We start from the raw sequence: 19911 nt of genomic DNA, 5'->3' as shown, positions 1-19911 counted from the left end.
TATCCCGCCTGGCAAGGGAAACGTTCTCTTGTAAACCAAATCACATTTTTTCCGTTTAATATTCAAAGGAGCATCTGCTTTCTGGAATCCAATTCACTGATCTTTGCATTTCATTGCCCTTTCTTTCTTTCTTTCTTTTTCTTAGGGATGATTAGGAAAAACACATCTCATTTAGCACTGGGATGAGGTATTTTGACATTTCACAAACTGTTTTAAACATTTTCTTTTCAATGCAGAGTTTAGGTCTTTTAATAGAGTTGAGAAAATTAGAATATTAGAGTTCCAGATGCACATCTTCCAAGTAATAGGCCGTTTCGTATTTCTTTCAAGAGAGTTTGTTCCATTAAATGTGCAAAGTTCATACCTACTTTCATCTTGAGAGAACGTGGTCAAAGACGCAGAGTTCACGTTCCCTACGTGGAATGTAAATTAACTGGAACCTTACTGTCTTTTCCCTTTGACGTGACAAAATAAAAAAAGCACGCACACACATATATATATATAAAACAAAACAAGCCTCCTGCTCTGCTGTTTCCACTGATATGGTTTGTTGACGTAATGTGGGTCTCGATCAATAATGTCAGACTTCCAGACACTTGTGTCCCTTTGTCTTTTCAAATATCTGTATATGAATATAACTATTTGCTGTTTGGGGTTTTAGGTTCTTGAATGTGGAGCAGAAACCAAGATCCTCAGCGGGTCCAGGATAGAGCCCAGTGGAACCCCAAAAACACATGACGAATATTTGCTGGAACGCATGGTGACCGTGGGCCTCTGGGAGTTCTGGCGGCTGGGATCATCCACAGATGTTTCGCTAGTTGTAACGGTTTGAGATATAGATATATATTTATTTGACTCCACAGAAACAGTTTTTGTCTCTTTTCATTTAAATACCACATGCTGGAAACACAACAGAATTACGTTGCATCTGCTCCTGAGCACCAAGGACAAGGGAAAAAGAGACCAAGCCAAGAAAGGGTGTGGGGAAAGACAGAAAGAGAGAAATCAAGGGAGCGGAGGATGAAAACTCAAAGCACTTGGAAAGAGAGGGAGACGGATTTGACACAGAGCTGGTTTGGCAGTATTACAGAGGAGTGTGACTGCTAAATGTTTTCGGCACCATCTGTTTCTGAAATGTCACCTATGCCAAGCCGTTCCAACTGAACTGCTCTCATTCCCAAACGATTCTCAACCACATCCAATGCTCTAATGAAGCAACAATGGATTGCACAAGCAGGTGTACATGGGAGTTTCGACATCAGGTTAGGAGATGATCTGAATATTGAGGACTCACATAGTATTTACAAAGAACAAACTAGAGGATCAAATTACATGTGAGGAAAAATCCACTTTTCTTGAATACAAAAGGTTTGCAGAGTTTATTTTTTGTAATAGGTATTAGCTATCAAAAATGTAAATGAGGGAGGGATGATTCCAAACCCTAGACGCTTTTTAAATCTTTAGGTTTTGCTGGAAATGAGGCCAACAGCTAGACAAGACAGGAAATAAAAGAAGACTGATGTCAGAGCTCTAAATGTGACTGGTAAACTGCCAACAAATACCTGGACCTCCCTTTCCATTCCTCATATATCTCTCTCCTTCTCCAACTCGCTTCCTCCTCAGTCCCTCCGGAGACCGAGCTCAGACGTAATACTCCTTGTCTTTGTTTTTCTTGCTCTTTGTGCCCGTTTTGGTTGTGCCGGGCTGCTTCTCCTTCACTAGGGCACCATTGCTTTGCGTGGCTGAATTGCTAATATAATTACGGCTCTGGTCCACCTGGTAGGAGCCTTCGTCGCGGTTGCGGTACTTGTACATAGCATAGAGTAGGATGAGGATACAGAGAGCGGCTGCAGCCACAATGCCCACCACCATGCCCGTCGTGCTACTGGACTCTCGGATCACTTCCACCGCTCCTGGAGGTCCCCGGTCTGGAGACGAGGGGTCTGTAGTGGACACATGGGGGAAATTGGGAGGATATGTTATACCTGGGTTATGTCGATGCCGCCCGCCATGTTCAGGGTCGCCAGACGGCTGTATGGGCGGCAGCAGCACCTGGTCGCGGGTGTTCATTTTACCCGCGGGGATGTTGGGGCCATTGTTGATGCCAGGTTTGAGATGGGGTACCGGGGGGGCCGTGGGTGTGAATGGGAGTGACGGCCGATGGGATTTGGGCAAACGGGCGAAGGGCCGATCGCCTCGGGGATTCCCGCCCGAAGGGGGAGGGGGGAGTACAGTCCGGTCAGTGACAAGGGGGGAGTTTTTATAGTAGTCCTCATCGTCAGACTCCGTCATCTCGCCCGAGCCGTAGGCCGAGACCTCCATGGGCTCTTCGCAGTCCTCCTGGTCCAGCGGACAGGGGGGCCGGCCGGGCAAGGGGAGAGACTCTTTGGTGGTCTCGAGCAAGGTGAGGAAGGGGCGATAGGTCGGGGGCGGGGGAATAACGGGGTAATGTGTCACAATTGATGGGGGGTCAAGGGAATCCACAGTTATAATTGGCAACACTAGTTCACCTCCTAGGATGAAAGAGAGAAGGAACACGGTGTTAGTTGGAACCCAAGAAAATGTGTGAACAAGAGAAAGAGAGAGAAGAGCCATCATTAGAATGGTTAGCACTAAGACTTAATGAGGTTAGTTCTAAAGTTAGTTTCGTTAGCATCTATTCAGAATAAGACTATAAACAGCTAGGCTAATGCTAAATAATTACAGTCGTTTACATTACAGGGTTAGAGTAATACAGAGAAACATTTAAAGTTAAGTATGTGCTAACCAACTATCCAGTGTATAAACTACAATGTACATTCAGATTAATCCTACAAAAACAGTTCTACATCTGTGCTAATGCTAATGCTAGCTGTGCTAACCTCCACTCACTGACTGCATGTTTAAGAAGAGAGCAAACCACGTAGTACAGGTCACTTACATTAACAAATTGGCCGCATGATTTTTGCATGAAAAAAAATTACAAAAAGAAAGCTGTGTAAGATTGTTCTGGGATAGTGATAAACAAATGTCAGCCCATATTTCAAAGTAGGTAAAATGTTTTGAATTCATCATTCAGTGAATGTTTTCCCAGAGCTCAAAAAGCTCTTAATCCCTGCTCCCCGTTGGCATGGTGATAGCTCGCTAATGATGAGGATCTATATGCAAAACCTCCCACTCTCACCCCGGGGTACCAAAGGTGATATTTTCAAATTACTGTCCCACAAGACCCCCCCCCCCCCCCCCAAAAAAAAACAAATCTTTCAAGATAATTATTCATAAGTCTGTCCCTTGGAAATCTCATACCATGAATAACAAAAACATGTTTTTCTTTGGAACTGGCTTGTCAAAGAATGTCAAAAATGTAATTATACAAGATGTAGAGTATTCATTAGGATTAAGCTCAGAATTGTGAAACAATTTCATCTGTGGCATCAACACCTGAGATGGAGAATGAAACTAGGAAAATGAGGTGCAGAGATTGTTCAGTTTAAACACATAATGCACATCATTGTTCTACACATGATGAGGGGAATTAGTGTGACAAACATTGCTTAGGGCGGAAGGACTGTTCAGCTGTGATCTGAGCGCTTTGGGAAACCTCCTCAAACCATGGCATCAACATGGCACCCTCCCCTTAACCAGCAGAACTTTGAAAAATAGTTTCCTGTTTGCATATTCATGAACAGATTCATTAAGCTCAAAGAAACTAAGAGAATCCACCAGGAGAAAAGGTGATATTAACATTCAGAACACACATGTCTGTTAGAAGCTGAAAAGGAAACAGTATGTTAATGTCATCTTTCACAGAGTCCGTCCCACCCAACAGCCCTAATGTAGAGCCGTGCGTCTGCGGGTTGAGAGTCTGGGGAACGGTTCACCGAGAAGATCGGTATAAATTTAATGCCTGTTCACCACTGTCAAATCTTTTATATCCATTGCTAGAAAAAGCCGCCGGAGGCGACCAGCCGTTTAGAGGAACGATCTGTCAAAAGCGCAGAATGGAGTCTGATAATTCAGTAACTGACACTGCTGCTTTATGAATTATATGAGCCGATGTGTTAATGTGCCACTGGGCACAACAATATTTCCTGCTTTTATTAAATTTGTTGGAATATCTTATGATACGCAAGGAAATTCAGAGCAATCTGTTCCCAGATTGGGCAGAATCGATCGCTCTGAGAGGAACCTTGAATCCTGATGATTTTACTCCAGTATCTTCTCTAAATCGCACTTGAAGGAAGCTGATGGAAACAAGCGAGGAGATCTGTATGACAAACCTTCTCAAACTTTCAATCCGCAGAAACTGAATCTGTGAACGTGTACACAACACATCAACCTGTCAGTCGCTGCTGCATGTCTGTGTTCTTTTGACAAATCTCATAATAAAAATCATTGTTCTAGTCTGTGATTGGTCAAACTTTGCCTCCTGTGACAGTTGCGTTGACAACAAAACCAACATCAGAATAGCATCATGAATCATGTGTACAAACTAATATAGCACATCCTCAGCGCAGAGCACTTGTTTCATGATGATTGTCTGGAGTGAGTAAGTGCCACCGTGAGCAACATCAGTAACTAGAGTAATGACTACACCTTTACTCATGGTTCACTCCTTTGCTTTTATTTCTTAAACCGCAACAAATGACTCTTACATTTGTCTGTCGCAAATCCATCACAAGAGATGCAATTTAAGCCAGACAAACTGCAAGAGATGCATTGTACTTTAACTGGCAAATTAAATGTCATTAATAGGCAGAAATAAAACTGATGCATAGAATTAAATCACTAATCCAGAACTAGCACAGAGCACCTGCACCAACTCTACATTACAGTTTTAGGCAAGAGAAAATGGAAATATAATGAGGCACAGCAACAAAACAAAAGTACATTAAAAACATCTCTAAAAGCCATTTCTCTCCTTCACTTAATTCATGGTCAGTGTTGGGTAAGATACTCTCAACAAATAATTAATTACTAGGTACTAATCACATCTTCGACAGTAATTAGATTACTCTCTCTAAAATATTGCATCCCATATCATCCTCGACCAGTTGAACAACACAACTATTTTAGATAAATATCTGAAATAAGTATTTAATGTTTTTAAAGGTTACATTAAAACATTCATTTTGTCATGTAAAGAATGTTTCATAGTTTATAAAGAATTTGATGCAATTACAATGAGAAATAACAGTAATTAAATGACAGAAAAACTAAGAGTAATACCTCTGTAATTAAATGCATTACATCCGATATTGTTCATGATTCTCAGCTATAAGTCTAAATGCACTGCAAAATATGATATATTTTTTTCTATAATTTCTTGTTTTAAGCATGAGCTCATTTAATTTTTATATTCTTTTCAGAAACCAAGACTTGTTATCTAATCTCATTTTGTTTCTCAAGTAATTCTATCTTGATTTGCGAATGTTTAGATATTTGTACTGGAAAACAGGACAAACACGATAAGGAAGTGTAAATGTTACTTGAGTTCTGGAGCAGAACCCTGAGAGTCGATCAGATGGTCTACTGGATCACATTCATGACAAGACGAGCAACACTGAGATCAGGACAGAAAAGCTCTGGCTCATTTTGGACATTCGGGGGCCTGTTTACATCTACATGCAATAATAAAAGCTGAAAATCTCACGGTTTAGTGCTGCGGGCACTTGGGCCACGGGGAAGACAGAGATTGTAGTTGTCTCTTTCTTAGCTAATTTGATTTTGAATCTGATCACTAGAGTAATGGTGTAGGTGAAACCAACCCGACGCTTAATAATTGACGACAGAAGACACCGGGAGCCCAGACGCTCAGAGAGACTGAGATTAACCTCTGTAAATGTACTCGCTTCACATCAAACCCTACCACACATTTCATATACAGCATGCTGAAATATTCATGTTTGTTTGTTAGACTTGCTTCTGCAACTAATAAATTAAGATTATCTTGATTATATACAAAAACACAGAGCTGCTTTGTTGTTTCTATAAAGCCAATGAAACCAACTAATAAAACTATAAATCAAAACCTGTCTGTTGTTCGTATATATGCTAATTGTTATGCTGGTTGAAAGTCTCTTCACATCCCTAAACAATCAGACTGTTGTGCGTTTGTGTGTAACGGTCATACTGTTGTGCGTTTGGGTGTAACGGTCAGACTGTTGTGCGTTTGTGTGTAACGGTCAGACTGTTGTGCGTTTGTGTGTAACGGTCAGACTGTTGTGCGTTTGGGTGGTAACGGTCAGACTGTTGTGCGTTTGTGTGTAACGGTCAGACTGTTGTGCGTTTGTGTGTAACAGTCAGACTGTTGTGCGATTGTGTGTAACAGTCAGACTGTTGTGCATTTTTGTGTAACAGTCAGACTGTTGTGCGATTGTGTGTAACAGTCAGACTGTTGTGCGTTTGTGTAACAGTCAGACTGTTGTGCGTTTTTGTGTAACAGTCAGACTGTTGTGCGATTGTGTGTAACAGTCAGACTGTTGTGCGTTTTTGTGTAACAGTCAGACTGTTGGGCTATTGTGTGTAACAGTCAGACTGTTGTGCGATTGTGTGTAACAGTCAGACTGTTGTGCGTTTTTGTGTAACAGTCAGACTGTTGGGCTATTGTGTGTAACAGTCAGACTGTTGTGCGATTGTGTGTAACGGTCAGACTGTTCTGTGTTTTTGTGTAACAGTCAGACTGTTGGGCTATTGTGTGTAACAGTCAGACTGTTGTGCGTTTGTGTGTAACGGTCAGACTGTTGTGCGTTTTTTGTGTAACAGTCAGACTGTTGGGCTATTGTGTGTAACAGTAAGACTGTTGTGCGTTTGTGTGTAACAGTCAGACTGTTCTGTGTTTTTGTGTAACAGTCAGACTGTTGTGCAATTGTGTGTAACAGTCAGACTGTTGTGCGATTGTAGTTTCAGCTCATTATAAACTAGAGAATGGTCGGCAGGCTCCAGTGAATGATGTAATTAGGAGCATCTAAAGAGGGCAGAGATTAATTAGCCCATCGGGATTAGCTGAGGGACATTCATGATACGTTTCTTTGGGACCCTGGAGCAGAAACGCAATGCAGAGATTTCCATCCATCCGTCCTTCTCTCTGCCTCGTCTGTGGCTCATCCGTCTGTCCCAGGATATCAGCAAACGTGAGGAACATACCGATGCCAGTCAGAGCCCCCCCCCCCCCCTCTCTCTCTCATTTTGTTGTCTTGCATTTGATGTTGAGTCACACAATTTGTTTTCTTTGTCCTTTTGTTTTCTCCAGTGTACAACAGAAATATTTGCTCTTAAAAACACAGATGAACTGCTGCCAACCCTCAGATGGTTGCTATGGTGTTCCCTGGAGGTCGCCAGGGTGTTCTGAGTGGTTGCTAAGCAGTTACTGAAGCATTCTTGGTGGTTGCTAGGCACATGCTGGCCTGTTGCCAAGGTGTTATAAATGATTGCTAGGCAGTGGATAGCTGGATTCTGGCATTCTAAGACATTGGTAGTGTTGATAGATAGATAGATAGACAGACAGACAGATAGACGTGCCATGAGATCTGACCACAAACACACTGACCCGATGATAAGACCACATCATTATCTCAATAACTGTTCCAGTATATGGCTAAACCTCATCAATATGAACTGATAGAAGACATCAGCCCAAATACAGACAGAGACAACTGATCCATTCACTGCATTCACAATCAGTTAACATCCCTAACACTACACACACTTACTTCAGACACAAACTGTGCAAGATAGAAGTACACTGAACACTACTATCAAAGGTGAAAATGATCAAAGACACATTGTATAGTACGATATACATTCATCAATAACTTAATTAATTTAGATTCAGTATGTGACTGTCAACTCGAAATGAGGCGTATTTTGACCAATCACAGCTGCACATGGATTGGGATTTTGTGAGAGTATGTATGTGTGTGTGTGTGTGTGTGTACAGCACATAAAAACACACATATACAGTAAGATTGACTCACCGTTTCCAGGCTCACACTCCTCAAGATCTTCATCATCACTCGGACATTCTGCTGATGCTACTAACAGATCGTCAGCATTCTGCAGACAGACAGGAGAGAGACAGACATACAGTGAGCTTCTTCAATACCATTAATGAAGAATACATCAAACACCATCCACATTCACACAGACAGTCTTATGATGATCCCTCACACACACTCGGAATGAAGCTCTGAGAATTTCTGGCAAAATTGTTGACCTGATTGCACAAACACTAGTGGAGGAGAATTGAACTGAGCTGGACGATGGCATCAATGACTTTGATAAACTGACTGTTCCCTTTTAAGGGAACTTCGAACTGCGTCCTCTAGGGGTCTCTATGGGGAACACATCGTTGTGACCCGTGTCTGAAGCATACATTGAAAAAACACCAATGAATTGGCCGGCGACAGCCCCTGACGACTATAAACAAGCACCGGAAGAACACTTCATTCTCTTCTTCATCTTCACTGACTGTTCTGTTTAAAGCGTGCGGTTCGGCACCTCTGCGATGCTTAGGAACCTTTAAGTACACACGCTAAGCTCTGTCTACTTTTTGAAATCCACATGGTGGTGAGTGTGCACGTTGTACACTCTTTTTTCTAAAATCCACATAAGTGGTAAATGTGCATGCAAGACTCTGCACACCTTCTGAAATCCTGTACGGTAAGGGTTACGCACTCAGCTTCTTTCCCTTTCTTGAGATGGTTAGATCTTGGTTCCTTGGGCTCCACTCAGCCAGTGTGTATTTATTTATACACTTCAAGCATTGCTTTCCTCACACATGAGGGGCTACTTGGGCAGTTCTCGTGGTAGTTTAGCAGTGCTCCCCTTTACTAAGAAGGGTTGCCTGTGAGTGCGCTACTCTCTTTCTGAATTCAGAGTTCTCCTTTCATGTAAATTGAGTTCTCTGTTCTTTCCCCAGAGCCCTCCAGCATTATTTCCACAGATTGAGTTTATAACTCTCAAAAATATTGGGATGCACCATTCCATCTATGAGCAGCTCTATCAGAGTACAACGAGAGCCCCCTCCTTAGAAACAGTATTTTAAATCCATGTTATGGTAAGTGTGCATGTAAAGATTTTGCACACTTTCTGAAATCCACACTGTTGTAAGTTCACACGCTAGTGCTCCGTGTTCTTTTTAACATCCTATATGGTGAGAGCTTTGCGTGGTTGCTTCTTGCCCTTTCTTGAGTTGGTAAAAGCCGCGTTCATCTTGGGCGCCACTCCACCTATGTATCCTCGGATACCTATCTAAACAGGGTGTTGCTACTATAGATCTGTTGAGACAGCTTCTTCAGCAAGCGTATGCAATAGGAAGCGGTAGCCCCTGTGTGACAGGCAAGACTTAGTATAAAAATACTAGTTTCTTAGCCATATCCCTTTAAAGGAATCTTTCTTGATTCCAAGCCTTCAGGTCTACCCCGGGTCGAAGTCCTAGCAAATAAGTTGGGAATATAGCCTAGGTTTTTGGCCGTAAGGGCTACTGTCACAGACAGCTGTCTAAGGGTGTACTCACACTAGGCACGGTTGCCATGAACCGGGCCCGAGTACGATTGTCCCCCCTCCCCACTACCCCTCTGGCCTGCACTCACATATAGGGTTTCAGCATTCGTGCCGGAGCACGCTTACGTCATTATGGTGCGACGGTTTCGGGATAAACAGGATGAGCGGCGCTCTATGAACACAATGGAGTGCATCGCTCTGTTTTCTTTGTGGATAATTTTGTCCACAGCCTGTTGTTAAACAGATGTGTCGCCTTAGTGGCGCGAACATTTTCACGTAATCGTGCTGCTCGTATGAGGATGTTTGCAAGATACCAGCTGAAGTGTAGCAAGGACTTTGCAGTTTTTAGTTTGTTTATGCGTTTTGCACCTCTGCCGTAGACCAAAGCGACCCTTTCCCTGCCATGTTGGTTTTGGAGCGTCGCAAAACCGTGATGCAAAGCGTCCTTTTCCGTGCCCCGGCACGGTTAGCGCTCACACTGCATGCGAACCGCGCCCGAGTCCAACTGAACCGTGCCCTGGCCCACCTCTTCCAAGCGGGCCAGGGCCGGCCAATCGAGCCGCGCCCGGACACGATTCGGAGCACTCACACTAGTCAAACGAACCGCGCTTTGGTGGTCAAACGCACTTGGGCACGGTTCAAACTGGCAGTGTGAGTACACCCTAAATGTCCCAGGGGCAACTCCCATGGAAATGGTAGAGTTGGTACTTAGTGTTCGCCATGATTCTGGCCTGCACTCCCCTCAGCAGGGCGGCCTGGGTATACTGTTCTCCATAGCGACCCCTAGAGGATGCAGCTCCAAGTTCCCTTGAAAAGGAACGTCTCAGGTTACGAATGTAACCATGGTTCCCTGAGTAGGAATTAGACACTGCGTCCTCTAGCTCCCTGCCATGCTTCGGACGAAAGCTTCAGACGAAGAAGTGAATGATGTGTTCTCCCATTGGTGTTTATTCAATGTAATCTTCAGACATGCGCCACAACGAGGTGTTCCCCATAGCGACCCCTAGAGGACGCAGTGTCTAGTTCCCTACTCAGGGAACCATGGTTACATTCATAACCTGAGATAAAGCGCTAAATAACACAGTACACTGGAGGCCTTCATCTCTGAGCCAAAGCTGCCAGACACAGCATCTGAAATCATTCTCATCTTTTTCTCACGACATGCCAAGTTAATTTCAGCATCTGAACATACTGAGAAAATGTGTCTCTCTGAGGAAAACACACAATCCTGTTATTCAAACAATTAGGAACAACGACTCTTCCAAAATGCAATTATTATGAGAATATAAGTGTATAAACATAATTAGTAGTTCTGATCATTCATTTTTACAGTGAACTGGACAAGGAACTCTCAGCAGATTCATTTGATGCTTGCTCTCTCTGAATCGGCCGCAGGACACAATCCAGTTTTCTTTTAATTAGTTCTGAAAAGCTGCAGACTACTGTACTGAAGTGTAGAGTGTTTCTTCACTTAGTTATTTAATAAATTGATATTTTTTTAGAGACTAAAACATTTGGTGCGCCACAGATAAATATCAAATTTCAGCTTCACGTGTTTCTGTAACCCAACATGACTCTGCATTCGTACAGATCCGTCTGCCCGGCAAATGCATTAACACCACAGACGCGGAAACCCTTCCCAGTGGAAAGCAAATGGAAAAAGGCTTTTGTTTTTGAATTTTTTTATGTTTTGTTGCCATAATCAAATGTCTTTTCTTCCTACTTGTGAACTATTGAGCTGGATTTGAATGTGCTCTCGGAACAGGAAGAGGAAAGCTAATAACCGCAGGCAAACACTGGAGTTTTCATGTCTGCATTTCCTCTGAAGCTTGGGATGACTTATAGGATCACACGGCTCATGCTGTGGGTTACTGCTGTACATTTGACATTTCTGAGGGTTATTTTGAGACTGCAAGCAAACTCAGCGCTGACTGTAGGCCCATCACATCACGACAGCATCATTTAAGCCACACGTCCATCCTGTTACAAAGCTTTGGAAACTGACTCCATTGGAGGAGTGCAGCGACTACAGATCTCTAGAATTAAGTCTATTCTGTTGCATTTCTACAACAGTCAGTGAATCATTCTTAATCAAACCAACATCAAGACACAAGTAAAATATAATAAACTCTCTTCTAGACTGAACGAGTTATCACAATAAACCAAAACTGTGATATGGCTTAGTGCGGTTATGAAATCCAAAGGCAGTGATGTTTTCCTAATTAATGTTGTTCAGTTGCTTTGACACAGTATTTTTTTGTTTAAAGTTCTATACAAATAAAAGTGACCTGACCTGACTTGATTTAATTAAATAAATATATATATGCTGCGTGTTTCACAGCATAAAAAAAATACGTTTAAAAAAAAATAACAATCATTAAAAATAAAAAATTTTACCAGAAAAATTACAATTAGATTTTTTCCCCAAGCCTTGTAGCTGTTAATGTTTTAACATTTAAAAATTAGGAAATTAAGACTCTTTTATTAGGAAATTTGTAATAAAAATAAAATTTGCAAAATAAAATATTATATTTCCTAAAAATTATTTGATAATAATATATTATTATTTCATAGACATATTGATATATGCCTAAAATCATGGGACAAGATGTGCAGACTGCAAACAAAAACAGCAAATCAATAGTCTTTGCTGGTGATCATCACAGAAATTAATACTGATTCATTAAAAAACAAAGTTCTTATCAAACAGAAAATAACTTTTTTCTCACATACTGTGTCTTTTGACTTTTGCAGTGTGTTGTGTACACTTACTGTGTGTTAATGCAGTATGATGTGTTTCCACACACACACACACACACTGACCTGCGTGACGCTGTCTCTCATGGTGGGCGAGCGCTGTTTGCGGGTGGTGGTGGTGGCCATGGTGGTGGTGGTCTCCATGATGGTGGTGGACATGTCTGCGAGGGGTGTGGTGGAGGTGGTGTCGGTGCTCATGACGGAGGGCACGTCTCCCACCAGACGCAGGTTCCCCTGCACCTGAACGTTCGGATCGCCCTCCGCCGCCAGCTTCAGCACCTGCAGGCCGTTATAGTACAGCCCTGAGATCTGACCCTGGAAGTTACGGCCCTTCTCACCACCGCCCACCTTAATGAACGCCTGGCTGTTGAAGATTGTCAGCTGCCGACCTGCAGAGACCAAGAAACACAGGTGAATCAGCATCGGATCAGCGATACTCAAACACACGGAGAAACGCATGCAGACCTCCAGTCCGGTAACACATCCGATCAGTTCTGAAACCACAGCTGGACTAAATGCTATAAATGCCTCATTTACATATGTAACCATTCTTCCCTGAAGGAGGGAAGGGAGACGCCACATCAGATGACCGACGAATTGGGAGAGAGACTAATCGACTTAGAATGTAAACTAAATGAGCCAATGCACATTGGCATGTGATTATTGCATCCAGCAGCCGCTGATCACAGAATGAGTATAAGTAGGTAACAGGTGCAGTGCATATTCAGCTTTTCGCTGAGGAGCTGAGCCAGTGACCCGGCCTTGAAGGGAGTAGTGGGAAGCTTGGGCACATAGCCAGACCTGGGCCTCAGGATTGCCTGGGAGTCAGCCGGCACAAATCTTTAGGCATGAATCTACAGAATTATCAACAGAAAATGCATGCCAGTCCCCTACCCTCTTGATGGAGTCCCATGCAAGCAGGAGCAGAGTTTTCATTGACAGAAACTTCAGCTCGACTGTCTAAAAAGGCTCAAATGAGCCCTGCTTCTCACCCCCCACCTCCCCATGGAACCTGATGACCAGGTCATGCTTCCCCACCGACTCCCCTTTCATGGGTTCATGGTTGGTGGCAATTGCAGCCAAAGACTTTAAGGGTGGAGGGAGACAGCCTTCGCTCCAACCCCTGCTGCAGAAAGGATACCACATGTGACATTTCCAGGGGCCTTCTCTGTGAGAAGAACACCCCTCGACGAACAGGTTTCAAATCAACACATAAGCATGTCTCGTAGACAGTGCTCTCCCTGAAGTGATGGTGTCAGCTACCTCTTGGGATAGGTCACCAAGAAACTCCATGTCCCATCCAGGGTCCAGACATTAAGTTTCCAGATGTTTGGACACATGTACCATGGGGTGCCCCGTCTATCAGTCAGTAGATCCTTCCAAAGAGGAATTTTCCAAGGAATGGCTGTCACAAGGAGCATCAGTTCCGGGAACAAGTCCAAGTGGGCCAGTAAGGTGCCACGAGCAGGACCTCCTCTTCATCCTCCCTGATCTTGTACAGTGTCTGTAAAAGAAAGCTTACTGTGGAAAACATATATTTGGCGAGGCCCCATAGCCAGCTGTGTGCCAGTGTGTCCATGCAGAGTGTTCTCTCGGTCAGGGAGTAGAACAACCGGCATTGAAAGGTTATTAGAGAGGCAGAAGTGGCTCCGAAATGACTCCAAATCAACAGGACCATCTGGGAATGGAGTCTCAGACACGGTGAGTGCCGCATAGCCATGCCCACCTCAGGACTCGGCCATGAAGCCAGTGTTAAAGTGGTCTCATATAAAGGAATACCCCGCAGAATCAATCATCTAACCTTCAGGGTTCTGGACACTGTGGAGGTCTCCATTCGAGCCCTACCCGGCACCTATGGCGGCCCGGGAAAGCATAGACATTAATTTTGGATCCGATTCAGGCATTGCTACAGTCCCGGAGGACAGCCGCACAGCCGAATCTTCCTCCACAGAAAGCTCCAGCTCACCATCCCGATGCAGCGATTGAAATCCAGCTGTTGAGAGGACCACCAAAGGTTACTGCTGGTACACTTCTTATAGAGGGCCCAGAAAGTTCCATTGGCAGCTCAACTGGTTACGGAGTGCAAGAGGAGCTATGGTCCCAGAGGGCTGGTTCCCTGGAGAGTTTGGCATCACTGTTACCCTCAGATGCCGTGCTAAATGCCCAAGCACGTGAGGCAGCGATGGTGACTATCACCCAGCACCAGGTAACGACCGTATCCAGAAATGCCCGGGTGATATGTTGTCTATAGCAAGACACACATCATGTTTACAAAGAGGTAAAAGCGAGTTTGCCATGCAACACCCGTTAATGCTCTTTTAGGGAAAAAGATCTTTTGGCATGCTGAAGTCCACAGTGGAGATGGCTGCCTGTAATACAAACAGTGGCTAGTGCAGCCTGATATGTGCAACCCACTTGAAACAGGAAACCACCACCGCTGAAGCGCCTTATCACAAATACGAAGAACTCTCAAAGAGTGTGCTGAACTCTTTCAGATGTCTTCTCTCAGAAGAGTAGTCAGGAACAGCTCTTAAGTGAAAAGCTGAATATGCACTGCACCTGTTACCTCCTTATACTCATGCTGTGATCAGTGGCAGCTGGATGCAATAATCACATGTCAATGTGCACTGGCTCATTTAGTTTACACTCAAAGTAGATTGGTCTCTCTAAGCGAGATCCCAATTCATCAGACGTGACGTCAAGAGTGACCAACTGTAAGGGAACCGAATGAATGAAGTTTTATCTTATTATATTGTTTTATATTATTGTTCATTTGGCCATTGTAATACACTAATGATAAAAAAAAAAAGGTAGAATGAAAAATGAATAAACAAAAATAGATTAATAATTAATAGAAAATATAAAAGTAAGGAAAAAAGAGAAAAAAAAATATATATAATATGAAATAAAGGTAAATAATTGAAAATACAAAAAAAGAAAGAAAGATTCATGAATAAAAATAGAAAGAAATAGTAAACTAGAAAAAGAAAGAAAAAAACAGATACAGTCATCAAAATAGAAAAAACTACATGAATAAATACTCAATTTCCAATCTGAAAGGAAAGAACAAAAGAAAAGAAAAATGAATTATTTAAAATAGAAAAGGGAAAACACTTATGTATATATCATCGTATTGTTTGTTATAACTATGTAATAAAAAATGTTTTTAATCATCTCATATCATATTTAATGACAATTAATGTCAGAGGTCAAACTCAGTTTGTGTTACCGAGAGTGAGATTTGCTGTTTATCAGCAGTTTCTCTCTCATCCACACACCATCTTCATCATCATCTTCATCATCTCCATGGAAACATCACACAGGCAGAAATGACCTCTGGAGGGTTTCAGAGATGAGAGATGGACTGAATGAATAAAATGATGATGGGAAATATTCATAAAGCAGCTGATGATGAAAGACAGACCGAAGGGAAAGGAAAGTGGTTTGTGAGACTGATGGTGTTTGATTCTGTCCGTTTTAATGTAACCTCTGATGATGATGATGATGATGGATTGGTGAGGAGATGAAGAGCACACATACACACACACACACACACACACACTGGGTCAGTCACACATCGCGACCTCTGTGAATGTGTTTGACTCTCTGATCCTGAGTAATAAAATCATAAATGCTCCTCTCTTCTTCTCCTGTGAGGTTTTCATTCAGGTGTTTCATCTCAAAGCGCTGTGAGTGAGCGATCAGACAAGATCTGTCAATCCCTGCGTTTGACGTCATATCACGGATCTGATGGTAACTAAGAAATCCCTGAAGAATGGAAACATCCAGCAGTGTGAATACATCACAAATATGATCTGAGCTTGAGAGATGCGAGAAAACACCAAGAGTCTGGAGAGTCAAGTGAAGAAGCTTTCAGACGATCAGCATCAATCATTCTGTATCTGGACGATCAAGCCTGAGGAGATCAGAGTTCCACAGGGGAAACACCACCACAGGCCAGAGAAACAACAAGAGAAATATATATATACAGAGAGAGAGAGAGAGAGAGAGAGAGAGAGAGAAAGAGAGAGAGAGAGAGAGACAGAGAGAGAGAGAGAGACAGAGAGAGACAGAGAGAGAGAGAGACAGACAGAGAGATTGAGAGAGAGAGAGTGTGTGTGTGTGTGTATTTGTGTGTGTGTGTGTGTGTGTGAGAGAGAGAGAGAGAGAGAGAGAGAGAGAGAAAGTGTATGTGTGTCTTGTGTGTGTGTGTGTGTGTCTTAATATTTGGGGCGTGGCCAGAAATGTTTCAGTGTTCAGAAATGTTTCCCACTTTTCGGTGGGAAAAGTGTAGCGTATGAAAACTGAACTTCACATTTTGATTGGTCTGACCACAGAACAGTTTTCCACTTTGCCACAGTCCATTTTAAATGAGTCTTGGCCCAGAGAAAACACCTGCGCTTCTGAATCATGTTTAGATATGGCTCTTTTTTGACCTATGGCATTTTAGCTGGTAACGGTGAATGGCACAGTGGACAATGTCTTCTGGAAGTATTCCCGAGGCCATGATGTGATTTCCATTACAGTATCATTCCTGTATGTGATGCAGTGCTGTCTAAGAGCTGAAGATCACGGGCATCCAGTATGGTTTTCTGGTCTTGACCCTTACACACAGAGATTGTTCCAGATTCTCTGAATCTTTGGATGATATTATGCACTGTAGATGACCTAAACTCTTCTCTGAGAAACTCCTTTCTGATATTGCTCCACTATTTTTCGCCGCAGCATTGGGGGAATTGGTGATCCTCTGCCCATCTTGACTTCTGGGAGACACTGCCACTCTGAGAGGCTCTTTTATACACAATCATGTTCACAATTGACCTAATAAGTTGCAGATTGGTCCTCCAGCTGTTCCTTATAAGTACATTTAACTTTCCCGGCCTCTTATTGCTACCTGTCCCAACTTTTTTATAATGTGTAGCTCTCATGAAATCCAAAATGAGCCAATGTTTGGCATGACATGTCAAAATGTCTCACTTTCAACATCTGATATGTTATCTGTATTCTATTGTGAATAAAATATAAACCAGTTTTAGGTTTGGAAACATGCAGGATGCGCACACATCATGGTTGCAGAAAGCCCCCGGAGTGAATAGTCTTTACGGATAGAGAATTACACATATACAGTATAAAATTGTTAGGTTTTGATTAGATGTCATTTTCTAAATGTTCTCTGCATATTACAAGAGCTGGTCACTCAGCGATAAGCGCTGGTATACAGTGAAACTGACGTCAGATAGTGGGAGAGTCTTACAGATCCCAAACAGGGATGATTATTTCTGTCTAATAAGAAAAAAACATCTCGTCATTCTCTTTTCCCTCAGCTCTTCAGTTTAGTTTTTTGTTTTTCCTCAGAGTTGACAGACTCAACGCAAACTATTTTTGGGTTAAGTCGAGTTATAAAGTGAATTTGGATATATAAACTTGCATTCGCGAGGAAAAAATGTCAGAATTGTGAGATAAAATAAATAAATGTTATGTAAAAATGTTAATAGTAAGGTTTGTAGGGCTAATACAACACATCATTGAACATCAAATGTGAATATTATGTAGACCTATTGTTTAAATCAAATGCATGCTTTAAAAGTAGAGTAATCATAGCCGTTTTCATCCAAAATATGTCCATTTAAACGTCAGCGTTTAGCTTTCTGCAACCACTATGTGTGACGTGACTGTGACGTCTGCTCTGAACTGGTCTATACGTTTATGGCATTTGTAAATTATTCTATTCCTTTTTACTTACAATTTGTACAGTGTCCCAACTTTTCCCAACTTTTACAGTGTCCCAACTTGTTTGGAATCAGGTTTGTAATGTGTAGTGAAGTTGTGTTCATGAATCAACTAAAAGAGCTCGTCAAAATGATCAATTATTTTGTCCAAAACCGGAAATGATGTTTCGATCCACATCGCTGTCTGAATCCCACGTTCTGGTGAGAATCTCACGTGTTTCTGCAGGAGTCTGTGTGGAAACCAATGAGCTTTTCTAGAAGCGTCTGTGCTCTCTAATAGAAAAGCCTGTGTTTCTTCTCTCTGGAGTAATTTAAAAGTGAGAAAGTGTTCAAACAGAGCCCAAGCGCAGTGATTTAGGAGCGGTGCGGGCACGTTTCTGCTGTAAAACAAATGTGTTCTGCGCTCGCTTTTCCCCGCTGAGGACTTCCTTCAGGATCCGAAATAAACAACACAAAAGAAATCAATGCGCTGCGGTTATTTGTAATCTTTGACTGTGTGTCTCTAAGCGGTGTCGGCTTTGCAATAAAACATAAAAATAAAACCAGGAGATGGAGGAGTGTCAGATCCAGGAGAAGAGGAGATGATGGAGAGTCACAGGAGACGTTTAGAGCGTGATGAACACCAGCGAGAGAACGAGGAGGACAAACACCCCGGCTCTGAACGACTTCTGCTGGAATTGAGCTGTTAAACCCTTCCTTTCCTCTTCATTGAGCTGCGGAGGTGCTGCCATCCTGAATTTATAACAGACACCATCGCTGGACGAGAATGTTCTGTGTGATCTAACTCAACGTCAGACGAGATGCTCTGAATCCTGTCTGTTCAGGACTTCATTCAGTTTCAGTTTTAGCAGGAGAATAGAGTAATAATGGTGACACAGCAGTTAATTAATCACAATATTTCAAAAGAACTGCTTTCTATAGCACATTTTCTAAATTCTTATGTTTGAAATGTGTTCAATTTTCAGAAATGTCCAGAAGATAAATCTAAAGCCAGGCTCATCATTTTAGTTTGATTTTGTTGGCACATTAGAGTTAGAGGTTTTTATAGAGAGGATTCTGGATCTCTCTTTTTATCACTGCATAAATCATATAATACTTTCAACAGACAGAAAACAAACACATTCTCAACAAGTTTTTAGGAATAAAATGTCATAAAAGCTCATGTGAATGAAATATGAAGAAACCCCTCAGTGAAACCCTTCAGAATATAGAGAGGAATACATCTCTGGTGTGTGTAAGAGGGAAATATTTTACATTATATGTACTATAACATAAATCTACAGATGCAAAGAGATAAAGTCTAATGATATAAACACTTAAATGTGTAATTTGGGTGTTTTCTTTACACTACTGTGAAAGAATTCAAGTTAAATAAGCAAATAGCCTGAAATATCAAAACTGAACCATTATCCGGTGTGATAATCGGGATACAGTTTGAGTTGATGGTGACTTTTGGAAACCCTGCACCCAAACTGAGATGTCAGCAGTCCAGACTGCATTCACACACACACACACACACATGGCGTTCACACACTACATCAACTCATCTTCAGACATGTGGAGGTTAAAGGGACCGTATTCTTTCAGAGTCAATGAATCGATTCAGACACAGAACTCTCTCAGTGTTTAACCCTATGAGATTCATTCAAGCGTTATGGGTTAGTTCTGTTTAGATGAGCCGTATTCTTCATCTGATCGGCGCTCGTTCAGTTATGTGAGTTTAGAAACAGGTTTATGACTGAGGGCTTCATCTTTAACTCATCCAATCACAGCGGAGGCCCTCAGGGTTTAAGACAAGGCTTGGTTAAATTCTGCTTATCCTGACGATTAACCCTCAATCTCCTTTAACCCTTTGAGTTGACAGACGGTCCACTACACTGATATGCTCACCTCGAGCTCTTTACAGAAAGGGACAGGTTGAGTTGAGATCCTACCACAGACT

The 19911-nt window shown here is 42.3% G+C and overlaps 1 protein-coding gene across 1 annotated transcript in view; it reads right to left on the bottom strand.

Moving 5' to 3' along the window:
* Positions 1 to 48: 48 nt before the first annotated feature.
* LOC113093135 (neurexin-2-beta-like) overlaps positions 49 to 19911 on the bottom strand; it is a gene marked incomplete at its 5' end in the record, with an annotated part of 23565 nt that continues 3702 nt past the window's right edge. Inside the window, 3 exons of the mRNA XM_026258976.1 lie at positions 49 to 2513; positions 7956 to 8034; positions 12307 to 12629. Coding sequence (XP_026114761.1) covers positions 1642 to 2513; positions 7956 to 8034; positions 12307 to 12629 — 1274 coding nt within the window. The remainder of the gene's footprint in view (positions 2514 to 7955; positions 8035 to 12306; positions 12630 to 19911) is intronic.

This window comes from Carassius auratus, unplaced genomic scaffold (genome assembly GCF_003368295.1).
Source record: "Carassius auratus strain Wakin unplaced genomic scaffold, ASM336829v1 scaf_tig00214896, whole genome shotgun sequence".
NCBI classification, from domain to species: Eukaryota; Metazoa; Chordata; class Actinopteri; order Cypriniformes; family Cyprinidae; genus Carassius; species Carassius auratus.
Note: the sequence above shows the minus strand (reverse complement) of the source record. Positions and strands in the feature narration are given on the sequence as shown.